Genomic DNA, 25,338 nt, shown 5'->3' on the forward strand with positions numbered 1-25,338 from the left:
CTGCGGTTCCGTTGCAGGGCGCGCTGGAGGAGCTGCTGCTGTGGTCGGACCCCCGCGCCGCTATGGGGCGCTGTTCCCCCCCACGACGGCGCTGCGCCGCACAGCGGCCACAGAGCGACATGGCGGCACTGCGGAACGCGGCGGTGAGCGCGTTGCCATGGCGACCGGGGGGGGGGGGGCACTGAAATGGGGGGGTCTATGGGATGGGGGGGGGGGGGACAGAAATGGGGGGGGGCTATGGGATGGGATGGGGGGGGCACTGAAATGGGGGGGGGGCTATAGGATGGGGGGGTCCTATGGGATGGGGGGGGTCCTATAGGATTGGGGGGGGATGGAAACGGGGGGGGGGGTTTCCTATAGGATTGGGGGGGTACAGAAATGGGGGGGCCCTACAGAGTCCCTATAGAAATATGTGGGGGTCCCCCCTCGAGGTGGGGGGGTCACTGCCCCAACGTTAATTAACGGTAATTAACGTCGTTGTTGTGCCCCCCCCCCCCCCCCCCCCCCCCCCCTTCAGGTGCTTCGAGGGCTGAAGGGCGACAAAGGAGAAGCGGCCGCCATTGAACCCGTGCGTGAGCCCCATAGCGCCCCATAGCGCCCCATAGCGCCCCATAGCGACCCACAGAGCCCCATAGAGACCCATAGGGACCCATAGTGCCCCATAGAGACCCATAGAGACCCATAGGGATCCATAGAGCCCCATAGCACCCCACAGAGCCCCATAGAGACCCTTAGGGATCCATAGAGACTCATGGAGACCCATAGCGCCCCATAGTGCCCCATAGCGCCCCATAGTGCCCCATAGAGACCCATAGGGACCCATAGTGCCCCATAGAGACCCATAGAGACCCATAGGGATCCATAGAGCCCCATAGCGCCCCATAGAGACCCATAGGGATCCATAGAGACCCATAGCGACCCAGAGTGACCCATAGGGATCCATAGGGATCCATAGAGACCCATAGAGACCCATAGCACCCCGCAGAGCCCCATAGAGACCCATAGGGATCCATAGACACCCATGGAGACTGATAGCGCTCCATAGCGCCCCATAGCGACCCACAGAGCCCCATAGAGACCCATAGGGATCCATAGAGACTCATGGAGACCCATAGCGCCCCATAGTGCCCCATAGCGCCCCATAGTCCCCCATAGCGACCCATAGGGACCCCACAGAGCCCCATAGCGCCCCATAGTGCCCCATAGTGCCCCATAGCGCCCCCTAGTCCCCCATAGCGACCCATAGGGACCCCACAGAGCCCCATAGCGCCCCATAGTGCCCCATAGTGCCCCATAGCGACCCACAGAGCCCCATAGAGACCCATAGGGATCCATAGCGACCCATAGAGCCCCATAGCACCCCACAGAGCCCCTAGACCGCCATAGGGACCCATATAGACCCATAGCGCCCCATAGGGACTGAGAGACCCGTAGAGCCCCATAGGGATCCATAGAGACCCATAGAGCCCCGTAGCGCCCCGCAGAGCCCCATAGAGACCCACTGAGCCCCATAGCACCCTATAGAGCCCCATAGCACCCCACTGTCCCCCAATGTCCCCCTATTGCCCCCCCAATGTCCCCCAATGTCCCCTCACTGTCCCCCCAATGTCCCCCCATTGTCCCCCAATGTCCCCCTATTGTCCCCCCTATTATCCCCCAATGTCCCCCAATGTCCCCCCAATGTCCCCCAATGTCCCCCAATATCCCCCTATTGTCCCCCCAATGTCCCCCACTGTCCCCCAATGTCCCCCCATTGTCCCCCCAATGTCCCCGCAGGGCATGCTGGTGGAAGGCCCCCCAGGCCCCGAAGGTCCGGCGGTGAGTGCCCCCCTATGGGGACCCCACATCCCCCCCCTTTTCTCACCCCACTGTCACCCCACTGTCACCCCATTATCACCCCTCTGTCCCCCCACTGTCACCCCACTGTCGCCCCACTGTCACCCCACTGTCACCCCACTGTCACCCCAATGTCACCCCTTTGTCACCTCAATGTCACCCCAATGTCAGCCCACTGTCACCTCATTATCACCCCATTATCACCCCATTATCACCCCATTATCACCCCATTGTCACCCCACTGTCACCCCATCGTCATCCCATTATCACCCCATTATCACCCCACTGTTACCCCACTGTCACCCCATTATCATCCCACTGTCCCCCCATTTTTACCCCACTGTCACCCCACTGTCCCCCCATTCTCACCCCACTGTCACCCCACTGTCACCCCACTGTCACCCCATTGTCAGCCCACTGTCACCCCATTATCACCCCATTATCCCCCCATTATCCCCCCATTATCACCCCATTATCACCCCACTGTCCCCCCATTGTCACCCCACTGTGACCCCACTGTCCCCCCATTATCACCCCATTGTCACCCCACTGTGACCCCACTGTGACCCCACTGTCCCCCCATTCTCACCCCACTGTGACCCCACTGTCACCCCATTATCACCCCATTGTCACCCCACTGTGCCCCCACTGTCCCCCCACTGTCCCCCCATTCTCACCCCACTGTGACCCCACTGTCCCCCCATTCTCACCCCACTGCCACCCCACTGTCACCCCATTATCACCCCATTATCACCCCACTGTCCCCCCATTGTCACCCCACTGTGACCCCACTGTCCCCCCATTATCACCCCTCTGTCCCCCCATTATCACCCCATTCTCACCCCACTGTCACCCCACTTTCACCCCACTGTCCCCCCACTGTGACCCCACTGTGACCCCACTGTCCCCCCATTATCACCCCACTGTGACCCCACTGTCACCTCTTTGTCACCCCATTATCACCCCACTGTCCCCCCACTGTCCCCCCACTGTCACCCCATTATCACCCCATTATCACCCCACTGTCCCCCCATTGTCACCCCACTGTGCCCCCATTATCACCCCACTGTCACCCCATTATCTGCCCATTGTCACCCCACTGTGACCCCACTGTCCCCCCATTCTAACCCCACTGTCACCCCACTGTCCCCCCCATTATCACCCCTCTGTCCCCCCATTCTCACCCCACTGTCCCCCCATTATCACCCCACTGTGCCCCCACTGTCCCCCCATTCTCACCCCACTGTGACCCCACTGTGCCCCCATTATCACCCCATTATCACCCCACTGTCACCCCACTGTCCCCCCATTCTCACTCCTCTGTCCCCTCATTGTCACCCCACTGTGCCCCCACTGTCCCCCCACTGCCCCCCATTCTCACCCCACTGTCCCCCCATTATCACCCCCCTGTGACCCCACAGTGACCCCACTGTCCCCCCCATAGGGTCCGTCGGGCCCCCCGGGGACGCAGGGACCGCCGGGAGCAGCGGGAGACCCCGGGGAGAGGGTGAGAGAGGGGCGACCCACCGACCCCATTGACCCCATTGCTGCCCTATTGACCCCATTGTCCCCACTGACCCCATTGACCCCACTCACACCATTGACCCCACTGACCCCATTGACCCCATTGACCCCACTCACCCCATTGACCCCACTGACCCCATTGCTGGCCTATTGACCCCACTGACCCCATTGCTGCCCCATTGACCCCACTCACCCCATTGACCCCATTGACCCCACTCACCCCATTGCTGCCCCATTGACCCCACTGACCCCATTGTCCCCATTGACCCCACTGACCCCATTGCTGCCCCATTGACCCCACTCACCCCATTGACCCCATTGACCCCACTGACCACATTGTCCCCATTGACCCCACTGACCCCATTGCTGCCCTATTGACCCCACTGACCCCATTGACCCCATTGACCCCACTCACCCCATTGCTGCCCCATTGACCCCACTCACCCCATTGCTGCCCTATTGACCCCACTGACCCCACCCACTGACCCCATTGTCCCCATTGTCCCCACAGACCCCATTGACTCCATTGTCCCCATTGCTGCCCTATTGACCCCATTGTCCTCATTGTCCCCATTGACCCCACTGACCCCATTGCTGCCCTATTGACCCCACTCACCCCATTGCTGCCCCATTGCCCCCATTGTTCCCCACTGACCCCATTGCTGCCCATTGTACCCATTGACCCCACTGACCCCATTGACCCCACTGACCCCATTGTCCCCACTGACCCCATTGACTCCACTGATTCCATTGCTGCCCTATTGTCCCCATTGACCCCATTGCCCCCACTGACCCCATTGACCCCCCTGACCCCATTGTCCCCATTGTCCCCACTGACCCCATTGACCCCATTGACCCTATTGCTGCCCTATTGTCCTCATTGACCCCATTGTCCCCATTGTCCCCACTCACCCCATTGCTGCCCCATTGACCCCACTCACCCCATTGACCCCATTGACCCCACTGACCCCATTGTCCCCATTGACCCCATTGACCCCACTGACCCCATTGTCCCCATTGACCCCATTGACCCCACTGACCCCATTGCTGCCCATTGTACCCATTGACCCCACTGACCCCATTGTCCCCACCGACCCCATTGTTCCCATTGTCCTCAGTGACCCCACTGACCCCATGGCTGCCCCACTGACCCCACTGACCCCATTGTCCTCATTGCCCCCACTGTCCCCACTGACCCCACTGCCCCCAACGTCCCCATTGACCCTATTGACCCCACTTACCCCCCTGACCCCACTGATCCCCCTGACCCCATTGACCCCACTGTTCCCATTGACCCCATTGACCCCACTGACCCCACTGACCCCACTGTCCCCATTGACCCCACTGTCCCCATTGACCCCATTGTTCCCAGTGTCCCCCCTGACCCCACTGACCCCGCTGACCCCATTGACCCCACTGACCCCATTGATCCCATTGACCCCATTGCTGCCCCATTGACCCCACTGACCCCACTGACCCCATTGTCCCCATTGACCCCATTGTCCTCATTGTCCCCATTGTCCTCATTGACCCCATTGACCCCCCTGACCCCATTGACCCCCCTGACCCCATTGACCCTACTGACCCCATTGACCCCACTGACCCCACTGTCCCCACTGACCCCACTGACCCCATTGTCCCCATTGCCCCCCCTGACCCCATTGACCCCACTGACCCCATTGTCCCCACTGACCCCACTGTCCCCATTGACCCTATTGACCCCACTGACCCCACTGACCCCATTGACCCCATTGTCCCCATTGCCCCCCCTGACCCTATTGACCCCATTGCCCCCCCTGACCCCATTGACCCCACTGACCCCATTGACCCCATTGCCCCCCCTGACCCCATTGACCCCACTGACCCCATTGTCCCCACTGACCCCATTGCCCCCCCTGACCCTATTGACCCCACTGACCCCATAGGGCCCCCCGGGTCGGCCCGGCCTGCCTGGCTCTGATGGGACCCCCGGACCCCCCGGGACGGCCATGATGCTGCCGGTACGGCTCCTATGGGGCGGCGTGTGGGGTGTCTATGGGGTGGCACTATGGGGCCCTTATGGGGTGGCGCTATGGGGTGTCTATGGGGTGGTGCTATGGGGCCCTTATGGGGTGGCGCTATGGGGCTGTTATGGGGTGGCGCTATGGGGCCCTTATGGGGTGGCGCTATGGGGCTGTTATGGGGTGGCGCTATGGGGCTGTTATGGGGTGGTGCTATGGGGCTGTTATGGGGTGGCGCTATGGGGTGTCTATGGGGTGGCGCTATGGGGTGGCGCTATGGGGTGTCTATGGGGTGTGTATGGGGTTGTTATGGGGTGGCGCTATGGGGTGTCTATGGGGTGGCGCTATGGGGTGTCTATGGGGTGTGTTTAGGGTTGTTATGGGGTGGCGCTATGGGGTGTCTATGGGGTGTGTATGGGGTTGTTATGGGGTGGCGCTATGGGGTGTCTATGGGGTGGCGCTATGGGGTGTCTATGGGGTGTGTTTAGGGTTGTTATGGGGTGGCGCTATGGGGTGTCTATGGGGTGTGTATGGGGTTGTTATGGGGTGGCGCTATGGGGTGTCTATGGGGTGGCAGGGAACGGCCATGATGCTGCCGGTACGGCTCCTATGGGGCGGCGCTATGGGGTCGTTATGGGGTGTCTATGGGGTGTCTATGGGGTGTCTATGGGGTGGCGCTATGGGGCCCTTATGGGGTGGTGCTATGGGGCTGTTATGGGGTGGCGCTATGGGGTGTCTATGGGGTGGCGCTATGGGGTGGCGCTATGGGGTGTCTATGGGGTGTGTATGGGGTTGTTATGGGGTGGCGCTATGGGGTGTCTATGGGGTGGTGCTATGGGGCCCTTATGGGGTGGCGCTATGGGGTGTCTATGGGGTGTGTTTAGGGTTGTTATGGGGTGGCGCTATGGGGTTGTTATGGGGTGGCGCTATGGGGTGTCTATGGGGCGGTGCTATGGGGTGTCTATGGGGTGGTGCTATGGGGCCCTTATGGGGTGGCGCTATGGGGCTGTTATGGGGTGTCATTATGGGGCCCTTATGGGGTGGCACTATGGGGCCGTTATGGGGTGGCGCTATGGGGCTGTTATGGGGTGTCATTATGGGGCCCTTATGGGGTGGCACTATGGGGCCGTTATGGGGTGGCGCTATGGGGCTGTTATGGGGTGTCATTATGGGGCCCTTATGGGGTGGCACTATGGGGCCGTTATGGGGTGGCGCTATGGGGCTGTTATGGGGTGTCATTATGGGGCCCTTATGGGGTGGCACTATGGGGCCGTTATGGGGTGGACGTATGGGGCCGTTATGGGGTGGACGTATGGGGTCGTTATGGGATATCATTATGGGATGTCATTATGGGGTGTCCTTATGGGGTGTCATTATGGGGTGTCATTACGGGGTGCGATTATGGGATATCAGTATGGGATGTCGTTATGGGATGTCATTCCGGGGTGCTATTATGGGATATCACTATGGGATATCACTATGGGATATCACTATGGGATATCATGATGGGATATCATTATGGGATATCACTATGGGGTGTCCTTATGGGATATCACTATGGGATGTTATGATGGGATGTCCTTCTGGGGTGCTATTATGGGATATCACTATGGGATATCACTATGGGATATCATTATGGGATATCATTATGGGATATCACTATGGGATATCATTATGGGATATCACTATGGGATATCATTATGGGATATCGCTATGGGATATCACTATGGGATATCAGTATGGGATATCAGTATGGGATATCACTATGGGATATCATTATGGGATATCACTATGGGATATCATTATGGGATATCGCTATGGGATATCACTATGGGATATCACTATGGGATATCATGATGGGATGTCATTCCGGGGTGCTATTATGGGATATCAGTATGGGATATCATTATGGGATGTCCTTATGGGATATCATTATGGGATATCACTATGGGATATCACTATGGGATATCATTATGGGATATCGCTATGGGATATCATTATGGGATATCAGTATGGGATATCAGTATGGGATATCACTATGGGATATCATTATGGGATGTCATTATGGGATATCACTATGGGATATCACTATGGGATATCAGTATGGGATATCACTATGGGGTGTCCTTATGGGATATCACTATGGGATGTTATGATGGGATGTCCTTCTGGGGTGCTATTATGGGATATCACTATGGGATATCACTATGGGATATCACTATGGGATATCACTATGGGATATCATTATGGGATGTCCTTCTGGGGTGCTATTATGGGATATCACTATGGGATATCACTATGGGATATCACTATGGGATATCACTATGGGATATCACTATGGGATGTTATGATGGGATGTCATTCCGGGGTGCTATTATGGGATATCAGTATGGGATATCATTATGGGATGTCATTCCGGGGTGCTATTATGGGATATCACTATGGGATATCAGTATGGGATATCATTATGGGATGTCATTCCGGGGTGCTATTATGGGATATCACTATGGGATATCACTATGGGATATCATGATGGGATATCACTATGGGATATCACTATGGGATGTTATGATGGGATGTCATTCCGGGGTGCTATTATGGGATATCAGTATGGGATATCATTATGGGATGTCATTCCGGGGTGCTATTATGGGATATCAGTATGGGATATCATTATGGGATGTCATTCCGGGGTGCTATTATGGGATATCAGTATGGGATGTCATTATGGGATGTCATTCCGGGGTGCTATTATGGGATATCAGTATGGGATATCAGTATGGGATATCATTATGGGATGTCATTCCGGGGTGCTATTATGGGATATCACTATGGGATATCATTATGGGATGTCATTCCGGGGTGCTATTATGGGATATCAGTATGGGATATCATTATGGGATGTCATTCCGGGGTGCTATTATGGGATATCACTATGGGATATCATTATGGGATGTCATTCCGGGGTGCTATTATGGGATATCACTATGGGATATCATTATGGGATGTCATTATGGGATATCATTATGGGATATCAGTATGGGATATCAGTATGGGATATCACTATGGGATGTTATTATGGGATATCAGTATGGGATATCAGTATGGGATATCATTATGGGATGTCATTCCGGGGTGCTATTATGGGATATCACTATGGGATATCAGTATGGGATATCATTATGGGATGTCATTCCGGGGTGCTATTATGGGATATCACTATGGGATATCACTATGGGATATCATGATGGGATATCACTATGGGATATCACTATGGGATGTTATGATGGGATGTCATTCCGGGGTGCTATTATGGGATATCAGTATGGGATATCATTATGGGATGTCATTCCGGGGTGCTATTATGGGATATCAGTATGGGATATCATTATGGGATGTCATTCCGGGGTGCTATTATGGGATATCAGTATGGGATGTCATTATGGGATGTCATTCCGGGGTGCTATTATGGGATATCAGTATGGGATATCAGTATGGGATATCATTATGGGATGTCATTCCGGGGTGCTATTATGGGATATCACTATGGGATATCATTATGGGATGTCATTCCGGGGTGCTATTATGGGATATCACTATGGGATATCATTATGGGATGTCATTCCGGGGTGCTATTATGGGATATCAGTATGGGATATCATTATGGGATGTCATTCCGGGGTGCTATTATGGGATATCACTATGGGATATCATTATGGGATGTCATTCCGGGGTGCTATTATGGGATATCACTATGGGATATCATTATGGGATGTCATTATGGGATATCATTATGGGATATCAGTATGGGATATCAGTATGGGATATCACTATGGGATGTTATTATGGGATATCAGTATGGGATATCAGTATGGGATATCATTATGGGATGTCATTCCGGGGTGCTATTATGGGATATCACTATGGGATATCAGTATGGGATATCATTATGGGATGTCATTCCGGGGTGCTATTATGGGCTGTCTCCGCAGTTCCGGTTCAGCAGCGCAGCTCTGAAGGGTCCGACGGTGGGGGCGGCCGCCGTGGCGGCTCAGGAGGCGCACGCACAGGCAGCGCTCATGCAGGCCAGGGTGGGCCATATAGAAACCCTATAATAGACCCTATAAACCCCATAGACCCTATAATTGTCCTATAGACAGGCAGCGCTCATGCAGGCCAGGGTGGGCCATATAGAAACCCTATAATAGACCCTATAAACCCCATAGACCCTATAATTGTCCTATAGACAGGCAGCGCTCATGCAGGCCAGGGTGGGAACCCCATAGAGACCCTATAGACCCTATAATTGTCCTATAGACCTATTGTCCTATAGACAGGCAGCGCTCATGCAGGCCAGGGTGGGAACCCCATAGAGACCCTATAATAAACCCTATAAACCCCATAGACCCTATAATTGTCCTATAGACCCTATAAACCCCATAGACCTATTGTCCTATAGACAGGCAGCGCTCATGCAGGCCAGGGTGGGAACCCCATATAGAAACCCTATAATTGTCCTATAGACCCTATAAACCCCATAGACCCTATAATTGTCCTATAGACCCTATAAACCCCATAGACCTATGGTCCTATAGACAGGCAGCGCTCATGCAGGCCAGGGTGGGAGCACTGACCCTATAATAGACCCTATAAACCCCATAGACCCTATAATTGTCCTATAGACCCTATAATTGTCCTATAGACCCTATAAACCCCATAGACCTATTGTCCTATAGACAGGCAGCGCTCATGCAGGCCAGGGTGGGCCATATAGATACCCTATAATTGTCCTATAGACCCTATAAACCCCATAGACCTATTGTCCTATAGACAGGCAGCGCTCATGCAGGCCAGGGTGGGAACCCCATAGAGACCCTATAGACCCTATAATAGACCCTATAAACCCTATAAGCCCTATAATAGACCCTATAAACCCTATAAGCCCTATAATAGACCCTATAAACCCCATAGACCTATTGTCCTATAGACAGGCAGCGCTCATGCAGGCCAGGGTGGGAACCCCATAGAGACCCTATAGACCCTATAATAGACCCTATAAACCCTATAAGCCCTATAATAGACCCTATAAACCCTATAAGCCCTATAATAGACCCTATAAACCCCATAGACCTATTGTCCTATAGACAGGCAGCGCTCATGCAGGCCAGGGTGGGAACCCCATAGAGACCCTATAGACCCTATAATAGACCCTATAAACCCTATAAGCCCTATAATAGACCCTATAAACCCTATAAGCCCTATAATAGACCCTATAAACCCCATAGACCTATTGTCCTATAGACAGGCAGCGCTCATGCAGGCCAGGGTGGGAACCCCATATAGACCCTATAGACCCTATAGACCCCATAGACCCTATAATTGTCCTATAGACCTATTGTCCTATAGACAGGCAGCGCTCATGCAGGCCAGGGTGGGAACCCCATATAGAAACCCTATAATTGTCCTATAGACCCTATAATTGTCCTATAGACAGGCAGCGCTCATGCAGGCCAGGGTGGGAACCCCATATAGACCCTATAGACCCTATAATTGTCCTATAGACCTATTGTCCTATAGACAGGCAGCGCTCATGCAGGCCAGGGTGGGAACCCCATATAGACCCTATAATAGACCCTATAATTGTCCTATAGACCTATTGTCCTATAGACAGGCAGCGCTCATGCAGGCCAGGGTGGGAACCCCATATAGACCCTATAGACCCTATAATTGTCCTATAGACCTATTGTCCTATAGACAGGCAGCGCTCATGCAGGCCAGGGTGGGAACCCCATATAGAAACCCTATAATAGACCCTATAAACCCCATAGACCTATTGTCCTATAGACAGGCAGCGCTCATGCAGGCCAGGGTGGGAACCCCATATAGAAACCCTATAATAGACCCTATAAACCCCATAGACCTATTGTCCTATAGACAGGCAGCGCTCATGCAGGCCAGGGTGGGAACCCCATATAGACCCTATAGACCCTATAATAGACCCTATAAACCCTATAAGCCCTATAATAGACCCTATAAACCCCATAGACCCTATAATTGTCCTATAGACCCTATAAACCCCATAGACCTATGGTCCTATAGACAGGCAGCGCTCATGCAGGCCAGGGTGGGCCATATAGATACCCTATAATAGACCCTATAGACCCTATAAACCCCATAGATCTATGGTCCTATAGACAGGCAGCGCTCATGCAGGCCAGGGTGGGAACCCCATATAGACCCTATAGACCCTATAATAGACCCTATAAACCCTATAAGCCCTATAATATACCCTATAAACCCTATAAGCCCTATAATAGACCCTATAGACCCCATAGACCCTATAATTGTCCTATAGACCCTATAAACCCCATAGACCCTATAATAGACCCTATAAACCCCATAGACCCTATAATTGTCCTATAGACCCTATAAACCCCATAGACCCTATAATAGATCCTATAAACCCCATAGACCTATTGTCCTATAGACAGGCAGCGCTCATGCAGGCCAGGGTGGGAACCCCATAGACCCTATAATAGACCCTATAAACCCCATAGACCCTATAATTGTCCTATAGACCCTATAAACCCCATAGACCTATTGTCCTATAGACAGGCAGCGCTCATGCAGGCCAGGGTGGGAACCCTATAATAGACCCTATAATAGACCCTATAAACCCCATAGACCTATTGTCCTATAGACAGGCAGCGCTCATGCAGGCCAGGGTGGGAACCCCATATAGAAACCCTATAATAGACCCTATAAACCCCATAGACCTATTGTCCTATAGACAGGCAGCGCTCATGCAGGCCAGGGTGGGAACCCCATATAGACCCTATAGACCCTATAATAGACCCTATAAACCCTATAAGCCCTATAATAGACCCTATAAACCCCATAGACCCTATAATTGTCCTATAGACCCTATAAACCCCATAGACCTATGGTCCTATAGACAGGCAGCGCTCATGCAGGCCAGGGTGGGCCATATAGATACCCTATAATAGACCCTATAGACCCTATAAACCCCATAGATCTATGGTCCTATAGACAGGCAGCGCTCATGCAGGCCAGGGTGGGAACCCCATATAGACCCTATAGACCCTATAATAGACCCTATAAACCCTATAAGCCCTATAATATACCCTATAAACCCTATAAGCCCTATAATAGACCCTATAGACCCCATAGACCCTATAATTGTCCTATAGACCCTATAAACCCCATAGACCCTATAATAGACCCTATAAACCCCATAGACCCTATAATTGTCCTATAGACCCTATAAACCCCATAGACCCTATAATAGATCCTATAAACCCCATAGACCTATTGTCCTATAGACAGGCAGCGCTCATGCAGGCCAGGGTGGGAACCCCATATAGACCCTATAGACCCTATAATAGACCCTATAAACCCTATAAGCCCTATAATAGACCCTATAAACCCCATAGACCCTATAATTGTCCTATAGACCCTATAAACCCCATAGACCTATTGTCCTATAGACAGGCAGCGCTCATGCAGGCCAGGGTGGGAACCCCATATAGACCCTATAATAGACCCTATAATTGTCCTATAGACCTATTGTCCTATAGACAGGCAGCGCTCATGCAGGCCAGGGTGGGAACCCCATATAGACCCTATAATAGACCCTATAATTGTCCTATAGACCTATTGTCCTATAGACAGGCAGCGCTCATGCAGGCCAGGGTGGGAACCCCATATAGACCCTATAATAGACCCTATAATTGTCCTATAGACCTATTGTCCTATAGACAGGCAGCGCTCATGCAGGCCAGGGTGGGAACCCCAGAGACCCTATAATAGACCCTATAGACCCTATAAACCCCATAGACCTATTGTCCTATAGACAGGCAGCGCTCATGCAGGCCAGGGTGGGCCATATAGACCCTATAGACCCTATAATAGACCCTATAATTGTCCTATAGACAGGCAGCGCTCATGCAGGCCAGGGTGGGAACCCTATAATAGACCCTATAATAGACCCTATAAACCCCATAGACCTATTGTCCTATAGACCGGCAGCGCTCATGCAGGCCAGGGTGGGAACCCCATATAGACCCTATAGACCCTATAATAGACCCTATAAACCCTATAAGCCCTATAATATACCCTATAAACCCTATAAGCCCTATAATAGACCCTATAAACCCCATAGACCCTATAATTGTCCTATAGACCCTATAAATCCCATAGACCCTATAATAGACCCTATAAACCCCATAGACCCTATAATTGTCCTATAGACCCTATAAACCCCATAGACCTATGGTCCTATAGACCCTATAAACCCCATAGACCCTATAATAGACCCTATAAACCCCATAGACCCTATAATAGACCCTATAAACCCCATAGACCTATTGTCCTATAAACAGGCAGCGCTTATGCAGGCCAGGGTGGGAACCCCATAGACCTTATAGACCCTATAATAGACCCTATAATTGTCCTATAGACCCTATAAACCCCATAGACCCTATTGTTCCCATAGACCCCATAGACCCCACAGTCCTATAGACCCTATAAACCCCATAGACCCCATTGGCCCCATAGACCCTATAAACCCCATAGATCCCATTGTCCCCATAGTCCCCATAGACCCCGCAGTCCTATAGATCCCATAGATCCCACTGACCCCATAGACCCCACAGTCCTATAGACCCTATAAACCCCACAGACCCCATTTTCCCCGTAGACCCCATAGACCCCACAGTCCTATAGATCCCATAGATCCCACTGACCCCATAGACCCCACAGTCCTATAGACCCTATAAACCCCATAGACCCCATTGACCCCATAGACCCCATAGACCCCACTGTCATATAGATCCCATAGATCCATTTGACCCCATAGACCCTTTAGACCCCGCAGTCCTATAGATCCCATACATCCCACTGACCCCATAGACCCTATAGACCCCACAGTCCTATAGATCCCATACATCCTACTGACCCCATAGACCCCATAGACCCCACAGTCCTATAGATCCCATAGGCCCTCTTGTCCTATAGACCCTATAAACCCCATAGACCCCATTGGCCCCATAGACCCTATAAACCCCATAGATCCCATTGTCCCCATAGTCCCCATAGACCCCGCAGTCCTATAGATCCCATAGATCCCACTGACCCCATAGACCCTATAGGACCCCCCTCCCCTATCCCCTATAGGACTGACCCCCTTTTTCCCCCCCCCACCCCACAGATGGCCCTACGGGGCCCCCCCGGCCCTATGGGATACACCGGGCGGCCCGGACCTATGGTGAGTATGGGGCGACCCTATAACGGGGGGGGGGGGAGACCCTATAGAGGGATTGGAGACCCTATAGAGGGGGGGAGACCCTATAGAAGGGGTGATCCTATAGAGGGGGGGGAGATCCTATAGGGGTGACCCTATAGAGAGGGGGAGACCCTATAGAGGGAGTGGAGAGCCTATAGAGGGGGGGAGACCCTATAGGGGTGACCCTATAGAGGGGTGGAGACCCTATAGAGGGAGTGAAGACCCTATAGAGGGGGGGAGAACCTATAGAGGGGGGGGAGACCCCATAGAGGGAGTGGAGACCCTACAGAGGGGTGGAGGCCCTATAGAGGGGGGGAGACCCCATAGAGGGAGTGGAGACCCTACAGAGGGGTGGAGGCCCTATAGAGGGGGGGAGACCCCATAGAGGGAGTGGAGACCCTATAGAGGGGGGGGAAGACCCTATAGAGGTGACCCTATAGAGGGGTGGAGACCCCATAGAGGGGGGGAGACCCCATAGAGGGAATGGAGACCCTATAGAGGGGGGGGAAGACCCTATAGAGGTGACCCTATAGAGGGGGGGAGACCCCATAGAGGGGGGGAGACCCCATAGAGGGAATGGAGACCCTATAGTGGGAGTGGAGACCCTATAGAGGGGGGGAGACCCCATAGAGGGAGTGGAGACCCTACAGAGGGGTGGAGGCCCTATAGAGGGGGGGAGACCCCATAGAGGGAGTGGAGACCCTATAGAGGGGGAGAGACCCTATAGAGGGGAGGAGACCCTATAGAGGGAATGGAGACCCTATAGAGGGGGGGGAAGACCCTATAGAGGTGACCCTATAGAGGGGTGGAGACCCTATAGAGGGAGTGAAGACCCCATAGAGGGAATGGAGACCCTATAGAGGGGGGGAAGACCCTATAGAGGTGACCCTATAGAGGGGTGGAGACCCTATAGAGGGAGTGGAGACCCTATAGAGGGGGGAGGCCCTATAGAGGGAGTGGAGACCCTATAGAGGGGGGGAGACCCTATAGGGGTGACCCTATAGAGGGGTGGAGACCCTATAGAGGGAGTGGAGACCCTATAGAGGGGGGAAGACCCTATAGAGGGGGGGAGACCCTATAGAAGGGGTGATCCTATAGACGGGGGGGAGATCCTATAGGGGTGACCCTATAGAGAGGGGGAGACCCTATAGAGGGAGTGGAGACCCTATAGAGGGGGGGAGATCCTATAGGGGTGACCCTATAGAGAGGGGGAGACCCTATAGAGGGAGTGGAGACCCTATAGAGGGGGGGAGACCCTATAGAGGGGGGGGAGACCCCATAGAGGGAGTGGAGACCCTACAGAGGGGTGGAGACCCCATAGAGGGAATGGAGACCCTATAGAGGGGGGGGGAGACCCTATAGGGGTGACCCTATAGAGGGGTGGAGACCCTATAGAGGGGGAGAGACCCTATAGAGGGGGGGGAGACCCTATAGAGGTGACCCTATAGAGGGGTGGAGACCCTATAGTGGGAGTGAAGACCCCATAGTGGGAATGGAGGCCCTATAGAGGGGGAATAGACCCCATAGACGGAGTGGAGACCCTACAGAGGGGGGGGGAGAGACCCTACAGAGGGCCGACCCTCTCGAGGTGACCCTATAGGGCCGACCCTATAAGGGGCCGACCCCATATATAAACCCCCCCTCACCCCACTGCTCTGTAGGGCCAACCCGGCAGCGTCGGCATGAAGGGCGAAAGCGGCGATTTCGGCCCTCAGGTGACCCCAAAAGAAACCCCAAAAGAAACCCCAAAGAAATCATCCCCTATAAGTGGACCCCTATAGGGGCCGCTTCCGGAACGGCTCTTATAGGGTCCCTCCTTCACGACCCCATAACGTCCCCTATAGGGACCCCGAGGACCGCAGGGCCTCATCGGACCGCCGGGGAAACCTGGAAGGAGGGTGAGTATTATGGGATGGCGCTTATTTTATGGGATCGGGGGGGGGGCGGTTATAGGATTTGCCCCCCCCCCAACCCCACAAACCCTATAGATCCGTTTCTATGGGGTCTCTGGTGGCATTTATAGGGTCGGCCGGGAGGGGGGGGGTTATTAATGGGATTGGGGGGGGGGTTATGGGATGAGGGGGGGTTATTTATGGGATTGGGGGGGGCAGTTATAGGATTTGCCCCCCCCCCACCCCACAAACCCTATAGATCCATTTCTATGGGGTCTCTGGTGCCATTTATAGGGTCGGCTGGGAGGGGGGGGGGTTATTTATGGGATTGGGGGGGGGGTTATGGGATGAGGGGGGGTTATTTATGGGATTGGGGGGGGGGTTATGGGATTGGAGGGGGTTATTTATGGGATTGGGGGGGGGTTATAGGATTTGCCCCCCCCCCAACCCTACAAACCCTATAGATCCGTTTCTATGGGGTCTCTGGTGGCATTTATAGGGTCGGCTGGGAGAGGGGGGGTTATGGGATGGGGGGGGGGGGGGTATTAATGGGATTGGGGGGGGGTTATGGGATGAGGGGGGGTTATTTATGGGATTGGAGGGGGTTATTTATGGGATTGGGGGGGGGGTTATAGGATTTGCCCCCCCCCCAACCCCACAAACCCTATAGATCCGTTTCTATGGGGTCTCTGGTGGCATTTATAGGGTCGGTTGGGAGGGGGGGGGGTTATTTATGGGATTGGGGGGGGTTATTTATGGGATGGGAGGGGTTATTTATGGGATTGGGGGGGGCGGTTATAGGATTTGCCCCCCCCCCAACCCCACAAACCCTATAGATCCGTTTCTATGGGGTCTCTGGTGGCTTTTATAGGGTCGGCCGGGAGGGGGGGGGTTATTTATGGGATTGGGGGGGTTATTTATGGGATGGCAGTTATTTATGGGATCGGGGGGGGGGGGTTATTTATGGGATGGGGGGGGGTTATGGGATGTGGACCCCCACCCACACCCTATAGATCCTTTCCTATAGGGTTTCTTCTCTGGTGCCATTTATAGGGTCGGCCGGGAGCGGACGGAGCGCGGGGGGTGCCTGGAGAACCCGGTGTGAAGGTATGGGGTCGGGGGGGGGGGACCTATAGGGTTTTGGGGTCCTATAGGGGGCGGGGGGGGGGTCCCATGGGGGGGAGGGGAACTTATAGGGTGGATCCTATAGGGTTTTGGGGTCTTAAAGGGTTTTGGGGTCCTATAGGGGGTGGGGGTCCCATGGGGGGGGGGAACTTATAGGGTGGATCCTATAGGGTTTCGGGGTCCTATAGGGGACAGGGGGGGGTCCTATGGGGGGGAGGGGAACTTATAGGGTGGTTCCTATAGGGTTTTGGGATCCTATGGGGGGGGGGTCCTATGGGGGGGAGGGGAGCTTATAGGGTGGATCCTATAGGGTTTTGGGATCCTATGGGGGGGGGGATCCTATAGGGGGTGGGGGACCCTATAGGGTGGATCCTATGGGGGTTTGGGGTCCTATAGGGGTCAGGGGACCCTATAGGGTGGATCCTATGGGGGTTTTGGGGTCCTATAGGGGTTGGGGGGGGGTCCTATGTGGGGGAGGGGAACTTATAGGGTGGATCCTATAGGGTTTTGGGGTCTTAAAGGGTTTTGGGGTCCTATAGGGGGTGTGTGGGGGTCCTATGGGGGGGAGGGGAACTTATAGGGTGGTTCCTATAGGGTTTTGGGATCCTATGGGGGGGAGGGGACCCTATAGGGTGGATCCTATGGGGGTCGGGGATCCTATAGGGGTCAGGGGACCCTATAGGGTGGATCCTATGGGGGTTTGGGGTCCTGTAGGGGGCAGGGGGGGGGGTCCTATGGGGGGGAGGGGACCCTATAGGGTGGATCCTATGGGGGTTTGGGGTCCTATAGAGGTCGGGGATCCTATAGGGGGTGGGGGACCCTATAGGGTGGATCCTATGGGGGTTTGGGGTCCTATACGGGTCAGGGGACCCTATAGGGTGGATCCTATGGGGCTTTGGGGTCCTATAGGGGTCGGGGATCCTATAGGGGGTGGGGGACCCTATAAGGTGGATCCTATTGGGGTTTGGGGTCTTATAGGGGTCAAGGGACCCTATAGGGTGGATCCTATGGGGGGGTTGGGGGCACCCTATAGGGTTTGGGGTCCTATGGGGTTGGGGGGGCCGTTTCTATAGGGCCGCCTATGGGGCGCTCACCCCATATATTCCCTATAGGGCGACCGCGGCTTCGACGGCTTACCGGGACTGCCGGGGGACAAAGGGCACCGCGTGAGTGGGGCTGCCCCATAGCTGCCCCATAACCACCCTCCCAGCCCCACAACCCCCATCCCAGCCCCATAACTGCCCCATAGCTGCCCCACAACCCCCATCCCAGCCCCATAACTGCCCCACAACCCCCATCCCAGCCCCATAACCCCCATCCCAGCCCCATAAGTGCCCCATAACCCCCCATCCCAGCCCCATAAGTGCCCCACAACCCCCATCTCTGCCCCACAAGTGCACCATATCCCCAATCTCTGCCCCATAAGTGCCCCACAACCCCCATCCCAGCCCCATAAGTGCCCCATAACCCCCCATCCCAGCCCCATAAGTGCCCCATAACCCCCCTCCCAGACCCACAGCCCCCATCCCAGCCCCATAACTGCCCCATAACCACCCCACAGACACCTCACAGCTGCCCCATAACTGCCCCATAAACTCCACCCCATAACCCCACATCCCAGCCCCACAACTCCCCTCCCAGCCCCATAACTGCCCCATATTCCCCATCCCAGCCCCATAACTGCCCCATATCCCCCATCCCAGCCCCATAGGTGCCCCATAACTCCCCTCCTTGCCCCCTATCCCCCATCCCAGCCCCATAAGTGCCCCATATCCCCCATCTCTGCCCCATAACTGCCCCACAACCCCCATCCCAGCCCCATAAGTGCCCCACAACCCCCATCCCAGCCCCATAGGTGCCCCATAACCTCCCTCCCAGCCCCATAACCCCCATCCCAGCCCCTTAAGTGCCCCATAACCCCCCATCCCAGCCCCATAAGTGCCCCATAACCCCCTTCCCAGCCCCATATCCCCCATCCCAGCGCCATAAGTGCCCCATAACCCCCCTCCCAGCCCCATATGTGCCCCATAGCTGCCCCATAACCCCCATCCCAGCGCCATAAGTGCCCCATAACCCCCCTCCCAGCCCCACAACCCCCATCTCTGCCCCATAAGTGCCCCACAACCCCCATCCCAGCCCCATAAGTGCTCCATAACCCCCTTCCCAGCCCCATATCCCCCATCCCAGCCCCTTAAGTGCCCCATAGCTGCCCCACAACCCCCATCCCAGCCCCATAACTGCCCCACAACCCCCATCCCAGCCCCATAACCCCCATCCCAGCCCCATAAGTGCCCCATAACCCCCCTCCCAGCCCCATAAGTGCCCCACAACCCCCATCTCTGCCCCATAAGTGCACCATATCCCCCATCCCAGCCCCATAGGTGCCCCATAACTCCCCTCCCTGCCCCCTATCCCCCATCCCAGCCCCATAACTGCCCCATATCCCCCATCCCAGCCCCATAACTGCCCCACAACCCCCATCCCAGCCCCATAAGTGCCCCATAACCCCCCTCCCAGCCCCACAACCCCCATCCCAGCCCCTTAAGTGCCCCATAGCTGCCCCACAACCCCCATCCCAGCCCCATAAGTGCCCCACAACCCCCATCCCAGCCCCATAACCCCCATCCCAGCCCCATAAGTGCCCCATAACCCCCCTCCCAGCCCCATAAGTGCCCCACAACCCCCATCTCTGCCCCATAAGTGCACCATATCCCCCATGTCTGCCCCATAAGTGCACCATATCCCCCATCTCTGCCCCATAAGTGCCCCACAACCCCCATCCCAGCCCCATAACTGCCCCATATCCCCCATCCCAGCCCCATAGGTGCCCCATAACTCCCCTCCCTGCCCCCTATCCCCCATCCCAGCCCCATAACTGCCCCATATCCCCCATCCCAGCCCCATAACTGCCCCATAACCCCCATCCCAGCCCCATAAGTGCCCCATAACCCCCCTCCCAGCCCCACAACCCCCATCCCAGCCCCATAAGTGCCCCATAGCTGCCCCACAACCCCCATCCCAGCCCCATAGCTGCCCCACAACCCCCATCCCAGCCCCATAAGTGCCCCACAACCCCCATCCCAGCCCCATAAGTGCTCCATAACCCCCCTCCCAGCCCCATAAGTGCCCCACAACCCCCATCTCTGCCCCATAAGTGCACCATATCCCCCATCTCTGCCCCATAAGTGCCCCACAACCCCCATCCCAGCCCCATAACTGCCCCATATCCCCCATCCCAGCCCCATAACTGCCCCACAACCCCCATCCCAGCCCCATAAGTGCCCCATAACCCCCCTCCCAGCCCCACAACCCCCATCCCAGCCCCATATGTGCCCCATAGCTGCCCCATAACCCCCATCCCAGCGCCATAAGTGCCCCATACCCCCCCTCCCAGCCCCACAACCCCCATCTCTGCCCCATAAGTGCCCCATATCCCCCATCTCTGCCCCATAAGTGCCCCATAACCCCCATCCCAGCCCCATAAGTGCCCCACAACCCCCATCTCTGCCCCACAGGGAGAGAGCGGTGTGCGGGGGGAGCCCGGACCCCCAGGAGAAGACGGAGAGAGGGTATGGGGGGGGGGGGGGGCTGTTTATTTTGGGGGGGGTTGGGGGGGATTTGGGGCTGATTTTGGGGGGGCTTTATGGGGGGGGGCCGGGGGGATATAGGGCTGATTTTGGGGGGGCTTTATGGGGGGGGTCCGGGGGGATATAGGGCTGTTTTGGGGGGGCTTTATGGGGGTTCCGGGGGGATATGGGCTGTTTTGGGGGAGGGGTTTGGGGTTTTTTGGGGGGGGGGATTTGGGGCTGATTTGGGGGGGCTTTATGGGGGGGTCCGGGGGGATATGGGCTGTTTTGGGGGGGCTTTTTGGGGGGGCCCAAGGGGATATGGGGTGTTTTGGGGGGGGGGGGGTTGGAGGTTTTTTGGGGGGGGGGGATTTGGGGGGGCTTTATGGGGGGGTCCGGGGGGATATAGGGCTGTTTTGGGGGGGCTTTATGGGGGTTCCAGGGGGATATGGGCTGTTTTGGGGGAGGGGTTTGGGGTTTCTTTTGAGGGGGGGGTTTATGGGGGGGTCCGGGGGGATATAGGGCTGATTTTGGGGGGGCTTTATGGGGGGGTCCGGGGGGATATGGGCTGTTTTGGGGGAGGGATTCGGGGTTTTTTGGGGGGGGGGTTTGGGGGGATTTGGGGCTGATTTTGGGGGGGCTTTATGGTGGGGTCCGGGGGGATATAGGGCTGATTTTGGGGGGGGGCTTTATGGGGGGGTCCGGGGGGATATGGGGGGGGGGGTTGGGGGGGATTTGGGCTGATTTTGGGGGGGCTTTATGGGGGGGGTCCGGGGGGATATAGGGCTGTTTTGGGGGGGCTTTATGGGGGGGTCCGGGGGGATATGGGCTGTTTTGGGGGGACTTTATGGGGGGGGGTCCGGGGGGATATAGGGCTGTTTTGGGGGGCTTTTATGGGGGGGGTCCGGGGGGATATGGGCTGTTTTGGGGGGGCTGTATGGGGGGGTTGGGGGGATATAGGGCTGTTTTGGGGGGGCTTTATGGGGGGGTCCGGGGGGATATGGGCTGTTTTGGGGGGGCTTTATGGGGGGTCCGGGGGGATATAGGGCTGTTTTGGGGGGGCTTTATGGGGGGGGTCCGGGGGGATATAGGGCTGATTTTGGGGGGGCTTTATGGGGGGGGTCTGGGGGGATATAGGGCTGATTTTGGGGGGGCTTTATGGGGGGGTCCGGGGGGATATGGGCTGATTTTGGGGGGGCTTTATGGGGGGGGCCGGGGGGATATGGGGGGGGGGGTTGGGGGGGATTTGGGCTGATTTTGGGGGGGCTTTATGGGGGGGGGCCGGGGGGATATAGGGCTGTTTTGGGGGGGGCTTTATGGGGGGGTCCGGGGGGATTTGGGGCTGATTTTGGGGGGGCTTTGTGGGGGGGTTGGGGGGATATGGGGTGTTTTGGGGGAGGGATTTGGGGTTTTTTGGGGGGGGGGGCAATTTGGGGCCGATTTTGGGGGGCTTTATGGGGTGGTTGGGGGGGATTTGGGGCTGTTTTGGGGGGGCTTTATGGGGGGATCCGGGGGGATATGGGCTGTTTTGGGGGGAGGGGTTTGGGGTTTCTTTTGGGGGGGGGATTTGGGGGGGCTTTATGGGGGGGGTCCGGGGGGATTTGGGGCTGTTTTGGGGGGCTTTATGGGGGGGTCCGGGGGGATTTGGGGCTGATTTGGGGGGGCTCTTATGGGGGGGGTCCGGGGGGATATGGGCTGTTTTGGGGGAGGGATTTGGGGTTTCTTTTGGGGGGGGGGGGATTTGGGGGGGCTTTATGGGGGGGTCCGGGGGGATATAGGGCTGATTTTGGGGAGGCTTTATGGGGGGGTCCGGGGGGATATAGGGCTGATTTTGGGGGGGCTTTATGGGGGGGTCTGGGGGGATATAGGGCTGATTTTGGGGGGGCTTTATGGGGGGGTCTGGGGGGATATGGGCTGTTTTGGGGGGCTCTTATGGGGGGGGTCCGGGGGGATATGGGCTGTTTTGGGGGAGGGATTTGGGGTTTTTTGGGGGGGGGGGGATTTGGGGGGGCTTTATGGGGGGTCCGGGGGGATATAGGGCTGTTTTGGGGGGGTTTTATGGGGGGGTCCGGGGGGATTTGGGGCTGATTTTGGGGGGGCTTTATGGGGGGGGTCCGGGGGATATGGGGGGAGGGATATAGGGCTGATTTTGGGGAGGCTTTATGGGGGGGGTCCGGGGGGATATAGGGCTGTTTTGGGGGGGCTTTAATGGGGGGGGTCCGGGGGGATATAGGGCTGTTTTGGGGGGGCTTTATGGGGGGGGTCCGGGGGGATATAGGGCTGTTTTGGGGGGGCTTTATGGGGGGGGGTCCGGGGGGATATGGGCTGTTTTGGGGGCTTTATGGGGGGGGTCCCGGGGGGATTTGGGGGGGGGGATTTGGGGCTGTTTTGGGGGGGCTTTATGGGGGGGTTGGGGGGGATATGGGCTGATTTTGGGGGGGCTTTATGGGGGGGTCCGGGGGGATATGGGCTGATTTTGGGGGGCTTTATGAGGGGGGTCCGGGGGGATATAGGGCTGATTTTGGGGGGGCTTTATGGGGGGGGTCCGGGGGGATATAGGGCTGTTTTGGGGGGGCTTTAATGGGGGGGGTCCGGGGGGATATAGGGCTGTTTTGGGGGGGCTTTATGGGGGGGGTCCGGGGGGATATAGGGCTGTTTTGGGGGGGCTTTATGGGGGGGTCCGGGGGGATATGGGCTGTTTTGGGGGGCTTTATGGGGGGGTCCCGGGGGGATTTGGGGGGGGGGATTTGGGGCTGTTTTGGGGGGGGCTTTATGGGGGGGTTGGGGGGGATATGGGCTGATTTTGGGGGGGCTTTATGGGGGGGTCCGGGGGGATATGGGCTGATTTTGGGGGGCTTTATGAGGGGGTCCGGGGGGATATAGGGCTGATTTTGGGGGGGCTTTATGGGGGGGTCCGGGGGGATATAGGGCTGTTTTGGGGGGGCTTTAATGGGGGGGTCCGGGGGGATATAGGGCTGTTTTGGGGGGGCTTTATGGGGGGGGTCCGGGGGGATATAGGGCTGTTTTGGGGGGGCTTTATGGGGGGGTCCGGGGGGATATGGGCTGTTTTGGGGGGCTTTATGGGGGGGTCCCGGGGGGATTTGGGGGGGGGGGATTTGGGGCTGTTTTGGGGGGGCTTTATGGGGGGGTTGGGGGGGATATGGGCTGATTTTGGGGGGGCTTTATGGGGGGGTCCGGGGGGATATGGGCTGATTTTGGGGGGCTTTATGAGGGGGTCCGGGGGGATATAGGGCTGATTTTGGGGGGGCTTTATGGGGGGGGTCCGGGGGGATTTGGGGGGGGGGGGTTTGGGGCTGTTTTGGGGGGGCTTTATGGGGGGGTTGGGGGGGATATGGGCTGTTTTGGGGGGGCTTTATGGGGGGGGTCCGGGGGGATATAGGGCTGTTTTGGGGGGCTTTTATGGGGGGGGTCCGGGGGGATATGGGCTGTTTTGGGGGTGGGATATGGGGTTTTTTGGGGGGCTGGGGGGGGGATTTGAGGGCATTTTGGGGGGGCGGATGGGGGGGGGTGGATTTGGGGGGGGGTCTCTTTGTGGGGTGGGGGGGGGGCTCTGAGATTGACACCCCCCCCCCCCCCTCCTTTTTTGGGGGGGGGTCTTCATAGGGGGACGCCGGCGATGTGGGGCCTCGTGGGATGCCCGGAGAGGCGGTAACCGCCCCACTGCAGACCCCCCCGGGACCCCCCCTTAATTCCAGGACCCCCCCCCGCCCCACAACCGCCCTTCACGACCCCCCCCGGACCCCCTGGGACCCCCTCTGACCCCCCCCTGGCCCCCCCCCCTCCTCACGACCCCCACAACTCCCCCCCCCCCCCCCCCCCGAGGACCCCCCCAGGACCCCCTGGGGGTTGTGGGGCTGAGAGGGGGGTTATGGGGCAATGTGTGGGGCAGAGATCAGTGATGCCCGGAGAGGCGGTAACCGCCCCACTGCGGACCCCCCCGGGACCCCCCCTTAATTCCAGGACCCCCCCCTCCCCCACAACCCCCCCTTTACGACCCCCCCCGGACCCCCCCGGGACCCCCTCTGAACCCCCCGGGCTCCCCCCTCCCCCCTCCCCCCCCCCAGGACCCC

The 25,338-nt window shown here is 56.7% G+C and overlaps 1 protein-coding gene across 1 annotated transcript in view; it reads left to right on the forward strand.

Moving 5' to 3' along the window:
• Positions 1–25,338, forward strand: part of LOC112533535 (collagen alpha-1(XI) chain-like) — a gene marked incomplete at its 3' end in the record, with an annotated part of 58,908 nt that overhangs the window by 26,608 nt on the left and 6,962 nt on the right. Inside the window, exons 5-17 of the mRNA XM_040656642.1 lie at positions 18–143; positions 518–568; positions 1,777–1,818; positions 3,281–3,343; positions 5,286–5,360; positions 9,353–9,451; positions 14,590–14,646; positions 16,326–16,379; positions 16,509–16,562; positions 17,610–17,663; positions 18,794–18,847; positions 21,197–21,250; positions 24,872–24,916. Of these exons, the coding sequence (XP_040512576.1) occupies positions 18–143; positions 518–568; positions 1,777–1,818; positions 3,281–3,343; positions 5,286–5,360; positions 9,353–9,451; positions 14,590–14,646; positions 16,326–16,379; positions 16,509–16,562; positions 17,610–17,663; positions 18,794–18,847; positions 21,197–21,250; positions 24,872–24,916 (828 nt within the window). The remainder of the gene's footprint in view (positions 1–17; positions 144–517; positions 569–1,776; positions 1,819–3,280; positions 3,344–5,285; positions 5,361–9,352; positions 9,452–14,589; positions 14,647–16,325; positions 16,380–16,508; positions 16,563–17,609; positions 17,664–18,793; positions 18,848–21,196; positions 21,251–24,871; positions 24,917–25,338) is intronic.

Source organism: Gallus gallus, assembly GCF_016699485.2.
Source record: "Gallus gallus isolate bGalGal1 chromosome 16 unlocalized genomic scaffold, bGalGal1.mat.broiler.GRCg7b 16_unloc1, whole genome shotgun sequence".
Classification (NCBI taxonomy): domain Eukaryota; kingdom Metazoa; phylum Chordata; class Aves; order Galliformes; family Phasianidae; genus Gallus; species Gallus gallus.